The 9,469-nt window shown below is 33.0% G+C and overlaps 1 protein-coding gene across 2 annotated transcripts; it reads right to left on the minus strand.

Moving 5' to 3' along the window:
• Positions 1-1,555: 1,555 nt before the first annotated feature.
• On the minus strand, positions 1,556-9,306 carry LOC141839670 (uncharacterized). 2 transcript variants are annotated; one of them, XM_074727473.1, is made up of 10 exons: positions 9,195-9,306; positions 9,023-9,081; positions 8,900-8,940; positions 8,085-8,116; positions 6,484-6,512; positions 3,943-3,979; positions 3,027-3,083; positions 2,563-2,639; positions 1,904-1,977; positions 1,556-1,778 (listed from the first exon to the last, which is right to left on the minus strand). In XM_074727473.1, the coding sequence occupies exons 1-10, from the start codon at positions 9,276-9,278 to the stop codon at positions 1,759-1,761; spliced, it is 510 nt and encodes a 169-aa protein (XP_074583574.1). In that variant the 5' UTR covers positions 9,279-9,306; the 3' UTR covers positions 1,556-1,758. The 2 variants fall into 2 exon arrangements, with proteins under 2 accessions (XP_074583574.1, XP_074583576.1); XM_074727475.1 differs by having other exon boundaries at positions 9,023-9,117; positions 9,195-9,273.
• Positions 9,307-9,469: the final 163 nt, after the last annotated feature.

Here is a 9,469-nt window from a genome sequence, read left to right on the forward strand (position 1 = left end):
TTTATTGTTATTTATTAATGCTATTAAAATCAAATAAAATTTATTACAAATCCATTATAAAATTTAGGAGGATGATACTTACTAATCAACATCGTTAATAGATTTTTAGGACTTTATTGATTCAAAAAATATTAAAATTTTAAAATTTTGAATTTGTAAGTCTATCAATTTTGTCCAAAATTTAATGATGGAGAACCTTGAATCATTTCAAATTAAAATTAATATATTTCTAAAAATCTTATATTTATATATTTAGATCTTATCATTTCAAATTAAAATTAATATTTTCTAAAAATCTTGTATTTATATATTTAGATCTAATTAAATTCGAGAATGTAAATTGAGAATAATGAATTCATGAATAGAAAGATACCATTTAAATGTATGGAAAGAGGGAGGAGTGTTCTCGGGGTATAGTTAAGTTAGTTACGATAGAACAAAGTTGTTGAAATGAACAAGAATTGAATCTCAACGAAGCAGAGATAATGTATTCTTCCGTCGTGATCAATTGCAACTTCTTAATTTACTTCTTTACAGATGATCGTGAAACCGATCGTGTAGAGATCGCTAGAGTGGTGGATCCCTCTTTTTTACTAAAGAAAAGTAAAAAGGGAGAGGAGTATAAGAGAAAAATATTATGTATTTTTTGAATTTTAAAACTCGAGTATGTGAAATGAAATGGATAATATTGAAATTTACTGACGTTGTTAACTGTTAAGTGAAATGAAAATGTTACGCCAAAATCCAAACAACAATCAGGTCAGCCCAGAGGAATGCTCTTTTTGAACATCCTCGGCTTCCAATAAGAGTAAGACATGACCCTAGCTCCCTCACAAGGCATGACATGACATGGACAGGTAGACTAGACCACCCGAGATGGGCCCTAAAAGGGTATGGTCTTGATAGGGGGGCGAGGCCGTCACTAATCAGATCCCTCAGAATTACTGGTACAGCCCATGATTTTAAAGAGCCAACAAATTCAGAAAACAGGTAGAAATATCTGAATTATAAAAAAATAAAATAAAATAAAATCATATAAATGGCAGATAATCCAATGTGAACTCACTCTGTGTCCACATTTAATTGATCATGACAAAAGAAAATATTATCTTAATTTTATCAAGATTCAAATCTTTATCATTTTCTACAACTTTGTTCCATCGTAACCAACTCAATTATACTTTAAAAACTGTCTAATGTAACTATATATAGATAGATAGATAGAGCACCTTCGTAATCTTTTCTATATATCTCTACTCAAAGATATCAACACATAAGTATATCTATAAAACAGAATTCTATAATAAATTGAGAAAACAATTTCACAAATAATTAAAATTCATATCTTCTAATTTTATTTTCCATTAAATAAACATAATCTTTTCTATTTCCATAACGTCTTTTCATTCTTAAATTCCATTTTATTTCCAGATAAATAAATATAAGTAATAAGAGCAATTTAGATATTTAATTTAGTTTTCAAAAAGTGACTTGAAGAGTGTCAAGTTAAAAAAAAATCTAAAACAAATTATCTTTTTAAAAGAGTAGGAAGAACTATGTAATCTCATTCTGTCGAGCCAAATTTTCTAAACGCTATCAAAGAATAACAGAAGTCTAAGTCATTACTTTTCAAATCTTTCCTACGGTGTCGAAGTTATTTAAGCTGATTAACGAGATACAAGTAATTTACATGAACAAAAAGGATACAAAGTCTCACTAGATTCAGAGTGATGAACCACGAAGAGCAGCAGAATTTAATTATATTCGACAATTGGCGGCTGGAAATAAAAGACACGATATAGTTGATGAGTATGAAGCTGAATGATAGAAAGGATTAACAAAATGTGGACTTATGGCAACTTTAAGCAAGAGAACCAAATAAAAATGAATCTGAGTTACTCACTGCAGTATATGAACTGGTTGAAATCTAATGTTACTCTGCCTTGTTTGGTTGTATCAAAGGAATTAAACAAATTCCTGCAACGAAAAAGGAAACAATTAACAGACTTACATGTCTTCGTTCATTCATCGACACGCAGATGAAAACTCTTTGAAGCTTAACAAGTTTAAGACTAGGTTCGACGAGTAAACTAATTGCATGTTTGGATAGAAAAGCTTTTGTATTCCCTGTGAAATGCCGTGGCTATTCTTTATCTATTCCAAAATGTAAATAGCCATGAGAAGCAAAATAGTCAGACTAGCTAGTCAAATCAGGTAGTTAGGATGGTTTAGTTGAGTCGGTTAGGCTGAATGCTCTAGACAGGTTGAGCAATCCAACAAGATTGATAGTCCGGACAAGTTGAATGAACTAGGAGGCGGGCTGCGTGCACCAAATAGGTCGGGCGAGCAAGGCTGGTTGGGTTGAATAAATTGGATGTGTTGGACAAAATGACCTTGTTAAGTCATGCCTACCCAGAAAAAGTGGCTCATTGTGGCATTTTTCAGAAAAAGTAAATCCACACTTTCCCCATATCCTTTAGATTTTCAAGAAATAAAGAACACAGAACAATGTTGGAGTCGATAAGTTAACTACTCCACCCATGAGCAAAAGAATATGCATACCGAGCTGACTGTACAAATATGCAAAGTGAGATGAAGTCATCCAGCCGAACCATTCCCCTCTTGTTCTTGTCAAAGCTCTGACATCAATTATCAACCAAAATTAGTAACAATGCAAGCATAAGAAGGAAACTAAGTTACGTTTACAAAATTTGACAGCATTAGAAATGAGGCTCATTTGAGCGAAGCAGGTCACGAAGAATTTAATTTTTGCTGATATGAAGCTCATTTGAGCGAAGCATGTCACGAAAGAAAAGTTTCAGTGTTAGGTTAAGACACAAACAAAGAAGCTTGATATCATATTACAAAAAACTATACACATTAATTTCATAAGGAATAGTTCATAGTATCTTGTGAAACTGACAAAATCATAAAGATAGAAGCTAAATATCAAGCATGCCTTCCATACACCAATATCAAAATACAAATGGATATTCTCCAGAACATTAAAATAGCATGCCAACTACCTCACAGACTGTTAAGAAAGAAGGTGAATCAAGGGAGAAGCCAAGGCTCACCAATCCCTGCAAGAATGTTGTGGAAATTCTCAACATTAGGTGAAAAAAAAATAGGACAGCATGTGTTGCAGATGTATATAACCACAAAGAAGAAAATAAAAAGATAATCAAATAAGCATCGTAAGTTCAAACTAAAAAACAAAATTGTGGGAGTTGAATAATTTCATTGCCATCTTATGGATTAGATTATGGGAATTGCAGGCGAGAGTCTGAAAGCTGGAAGAAAAACTATAATCAGAATATAATGCTTTTTTCAGAAAAATTATCCTCAACATTGTTTAGAAGATTAAAAGAAAGTGTCTCCCAGTTTATTGTGTCTATTTGGAAGAAAAAAAATACATTATATACAACAAACTTCACAACATAAACAAAAAAAAAAAATCTTAATTTCTTAAGGTAATAGATTGTATAAATGTAATACAGATTATATATGTAAAACATCTTTGGAGAGGTTGATTGGAGTTGTCATATATTGCTTCGACAGCAAAAAATAGTAATCACACTCATATTGTTCAATTAAACTATAGAATCCATCTATTTAGTTACGATTTAAGCAAGAACTATAAATTTCCATTGTTGTTCTATGAACTATAAATTTCATTAACAAGCTCCTTTTCTTAAAATATTAAATAAGAAAGAAAGAAACCACCAAGGTTACTTGTAACAATTTGCATAAGTTAAAAGAAATAAATTAAGGGAAAAATAGTTAAAATGACATAAGAAAACATAAGTAATTAATTTTGTAACAGAAACTTTCCAGCATTGATTTTGGAAAACATATAACATTCATATGCTAAATAAACCTCTTCCTACATTAACGAAAGAATAATTTTCTAAAAAAATTACTATGACAAGAAACCATTACCTCATAGACATCATCAGGATTTAGATATCCACGACCCCTATATTTCCAAGTAGAAGAAAAGTTATACAAGACGAGCAACATGTATGAACAAGATAAGTTTATGATTATACTAACTTGGCATGGTAACTTATAAAAAATTGAGTAAAATCATTCTATTCTTAATTGAAACTCAGGAAGAAACATATCATGAGACATATGTATATCAATAATCAACAAAATTTATATTATAGAGAACCAATATAAATACTTGTGCATGCCCATTTCATATGTGAGATTCCCAATCTACCCAAGGACTAACTTGAAGGATCATGTTCATCTAACAAATACTAAATAGATTTTTGGTGAGCAACGTATACCATGTAGGTTGAAGAAGAAAATGAAGACTGGGAATATCGACAAATACTAAACAGGGCCCCGATTATTTAATTCCAAATTCTACAACTTTGTATGAAATATCAACTGAAAATACACTTATCTATACACAGTTACAAATAACTTATTTATTGTACAATGCTGTCCTTAAAAAGATGCATTTCCAACACCTGTGAGAGAAATTAAAGCAAGAACTAGTTAAAAAGTGAACACATTACAGGATGAACCAAAGTAGAAATAAATCAAGCACAGTCCAGGTTTATGAATTAATGGGCTAGGCCACAGAATTGTGCAATTCTACAGCCCAAAACATGCGAGCCAAGTGGACTCATCCCCTATAGTGTAAACAGGCAATCCTTGTGGATCATGATCCAAAATATGGACTGGGTAGAATGAAGCATGTGCCATGATGTTGAGATTGCAGTTCAATTGCTACAAGTTTTTGCTCTCAAACACAAGATATAGCAGAGAACAAAGAACTATATATGAGAAATGAGGAGAGAAGGGAAAAGCTGTTGAGGAAGAGATGACGTAGAAAACCTTTACTTGCAAGATCCACTTTTTATACGAGTGGACTTAACAGAGCTCATCGTTGTTGCACCCATAAGAGAACTATGTGAAGCATGTCATCACTACAAGAAGCTTCAAAGTTTGTATCTACTGTGAAAAGTCTTCGATGAGTTGATACCGTCCACCGAGATGGCCCCCGTGTAAACTTATGGGGCATGAGGTTATGACTTATTGTGGAATTTAGAGCCAAATTGAATATATGTGATCACATGCAATGAATCACATCGAATCACATTTGTTGATGCAATGACAAAATACTGTAACTTACAACACAATTCTTATTTTTGATTCAAAACATTAAGTTGTCTGGAAAACTCAAATGGTTAACTATATTAGTCAATAAAATACTGAATTAGATATGTTCTAGATATACATGTCTAGCAGCAAACTAATGTTATCGTTTGCATCTGTTAGCATGGCAATGAATTAATATGTACTAATTATTCAGCATGTGTTAACAAGTATAAATGATACTTCTTCTACAATTTGAGCATTTATATCATCCAGGATATTGATAATGACTAATAATGTGCTATACATGAGAAAGCTAAGGTGGACGTTCGAGGTTATGAGGATATGATATCCCAATCGGCCTCCTCTTTACATTCTTAAAAAGGATGCAGTCCCTACAAAGACAGGAGGTTCATTTCCAAGCCTTCTTCACCGCCACTCCTCAATTGTCAACCATAAATGCTACCAACTTGGTAGGAAAATTTGGGTCAACAGCTCAGTTCTCATGAGGGATTAGATAATTGACAAAGAGTCGAAGTTCTATTACTATCACTTATATCAGACATAGGAGCAGTTAGATGTAGCACCAACCAATAGATGACAAAATAAGTAAAAAATACGTTAACAGAAAATGAACATGTCCAAAGGCAGCCAAGTTAAATGGATTTAGAGTATAAAATTAAAGGGATAAAGGGAGACTCAAAAAGATAGTAAGAATACATTTTAAGATATAAAAAAATGATAGAACTTAAAGAAAATATAATTAATTTGGTTTGATTTGCAGACTCTTACAATCTTAAGATCCGTTCCTGGTCAAAGTCCATGAACCTTGTCTAACGTTGTCTGATCCTACCTAAGAGTGAGCTTGACTACCTTGTGCATAGCAAAACCTATGCCAACTAACAGGAAACTCAACTCTATATTTTGAGGTCCCTGCTGTACAATGGCACAGGAAACTTCTCATAGGTGACCTCACCACTCCAACATAGACTACCACAGGGACCATAGTTGATGGTATGAAAGACACCGATTTACCAATTAGTATCTAATCTCGTAGATTCCTTATTGTACTTTGATTATTTAGTTTATGTAGTTGTACTGTTGCTTCTGCAGGGCAGTATGTTAGCATCAAGTTAAATACCCAAAATAAGACTATGTAAGCACAAACAAAAATGGAAGAAAATAAGACAAAAACATTACTTCAAAAACTGAATATGGTAAAGTCATCTTATAACAAATAATAAAAATTATGTGACCATTATCTGTGGAAGTTTTCTAAATCCAAGAAACTTATTGTAAGTTGGTCAGCTCTGATTCTGCAAGCAACATCACTGAAAGATAACCACATGTAAGGATGAAGGACGATACCTTTCTTTGAGGGTGAAGGCATTTTGAACCTGCAAAAGGATTAGAGTGTTTATGTGTCAGTACAAAAGAAACAAGAATATAACAAAAAAAAACTATGAGAATCTTAATTGAAATATACATAAAAATCATGAGGCAAATAAGGTGTTACATATCTTTGGTTAGATAGGAACCTATCCAAGATAACAAGCATTAGATTTGTAATATAAACAGAAACAGTTGCAAATAAATCTGATTCTAGTTGGGTAGCATTTCAATGTTTTTACCTTGAAGTATTGAATTCATGCCACCAAGGATGAACATTCTAAATGGAAATATTGGGTTGGATAAAGCACATGTTAAAATTTTCAGCAGTTGGAGGCAACAAGCACAAAGGTAGGGATCAAGGTTTACATTAATACAACCTCTAAATTTATAATGATTCAATACCCCCTAGAACAACATATTGGGTACAATAAAAATAAATAATGCATTTGTATTTCGTTTTTATTAGTTTTTAAATGATCCAAATTAATGGGCAATAACTTCCAAAATAAAGACTCCAGGATAACAGGTAACACATCAATATAATTCAGAATCATCAAAACAAACTAAATCTACCATTTGCCTTCTTCAGATTGTACTTAGAGTTCATTGTGTATGATAAACCAGTTTACTTCAGCTAAAACAATTGCAGTAAACTTCAAGGTAAAATGTTGCTATTATCCTTTAGCAACTGAAGCAACTCAATTAAAATAAAAAAAATGCCAAAAATAATAATGTGTAACAGTGTCAACAGAACGGACATTTGAAGTTAGCTAGGATGAACATATGAGAGACTAAAGGCCCACGAAGTCAGCTTCCTTGTTTTAGACCTTTCTAGTGTGGGTTTCAGTTCAAGTATCTAATAAATTAGTTATCAGTTGCAATAATATGCTGTGTGCTGGCAGGAACATCCTATTATGCACACTAAACAAGGATTCGATGAATGCTATTAAGCAATGAATGGATCACAATTTTTTGTCATAATTTGTTGCCACAAATATTAACATCACAAGTTCCATGTGTCTAAAATGCACCAATATGTATATACAAGATAAAGTAATTCATAACATCTACTAGAAAAGAAAAAAAAAGAGATGCAAGATCACGATGTTAGTAAATAAGACATAAAATAGAAGCAAAGCTCAAGTAGTAAGATGTTAGGACAAAGAACAAAAAACCAACCCACTTAGGGCAACCATATTTAAGAAACAGAATATAATCTGTCAAAATTTGGTTATTTTATAACAAAAAAATGATAATTCTATCACACTATTATTGCCACATATATTTTTTAAAGCAAAAAGGTAAATAGATAGTTTATAGACCCCTTTGTATAAGTCCCAATGATATAAAAACAGTATACTCAGGAAAGCCAAACATGCCTGGAGTCCGGAAGGGACAAAATTAAAGAACATAAAATATGGATAAACTATTACAAAATGGCAGTTATATCGGCTATATCTTCAGTACAAGATATGTAAAATTAGAAACATAAATTATTGCAATTGGTCCTATTTCAGTTTTACGCAAACTAAGATCGTAACATGAGCTTTTTATACTCGGTTGATATGAGAGCTGACCTTGAGAAGAAACTTGTTGAGAGCAAGAAACTCTGCGATAACACAATTAAACAGGTTAACGGAGTTATATCTAGAAAGCAACAGCATTCAACCAAAAAGTCATTAGTTAACTTTTGTTAGTAAGAGATATAATGCTAGTGATTCCAGTTGTACCATGGGCGTCTTGACCTTATGCAAACTAATATGACAGCCAGTCAGTAGTTATTCCAACAAATCTGACCAGATTCTTTGTAGCTCAATAAATGTACATATGATCAAACATGGTTTAATTAAAACAATAAGAAATGAGGCCATTCCCAATCAATACTACATTGGGTTAAGAAAATCAAATGTGGAAATACATAACTTGACACTAAAAAAAGGTACAATATTATTTTGCAGCAGATCTCTCAGTTTCAATTAGTTTATCCACGGACAAGTTAAGAAGGTTTTTTCATTACTATCATTAATATAGTCGCATGAACACAATTAGTATTACAACCTTATAGAAACCACCACTGCGAAAATTATTAAATTTTTTGCTGTTCTTAATGTGAACTGTGAGGTACCTTTGCCAGTGATTGCATATGATGTAGTTTTATATGATCCATAAAGGTCGCTGCTAATTGATTAACTAAATCAACTTAATTACTGATTGAGAGAACAAAATCCGCAAATTCACATTGGAATTAAAAAGTAATTAATTACTACTCGTGGAAAAAGGAATTAAGAACACAATCCGCCAAATGCTTCATGTAACTGAAAAGTAACCAATACTACTCATGGAAACAGCATCCAAAGCATTGCATATCTATGAAAGGAGTGATCGAAACCACCTTCAAAGTTCATGGTCCCATTTCCATCAAAGTCGTACATTCTGCAGTTCAAGAAACATCAAATTAAGAAGCAGAGCCCCGACCAGCAATCGACGGAAACACAAGGAGGGCAGAGAGACAAACCTGATCATCTGCTGTACTACGGAGAGGGCTAAGTCGAGGTTTCCGACGGCGAGGGCTCTCTGATCGCAGGTTCATCGATGCCGAAATAATCAGAACTAGGGTTTTGGTTAGGAGAACAAACCAAGTCCTACTGGATCAAAACAAGCTGAGGGGGTGAATGAGGAAGAAGAACCTGGAGCTGGTCGGCCGTGATGTTGCCGGAGCGATTGGAATCGACGCGGTCGAACCATTCTCGGAGAATCACGGCGTTGTCCATCGCGGTCTCCGACGACGAGGATTAGAAGGACTATTTATAGTCCACGAGTAGACCAAGCATCTACCAGTGTAGCTCCAATTACTGATTTAATAATAATACGATTAATAGAAATGAGAAGATAATATTGATGATGATTTCGGAGTATCTTTTACAAATTAAGTAAATTTCAGTGGGTAAAATGAAATTTCCTC

The sequence above is a fragment of the Curcuma longa genome, chromosome 11, assembly GCF_044706935.1.
Source record: "Curcuma longa cultivar G26 ecotype Majalengka, Jawa Barat chromosome 11, ITB_CL_G26_1.1, whole genome shotgun sequence".
Classification (NCBI taxonomy): domain Eukaryota; kingdom Viridiplantae; phylum Streptophyta; class Magnoliopsida; order Zingiberales; family Zingiberaceae; genus Curcuma; species Curcuma longa.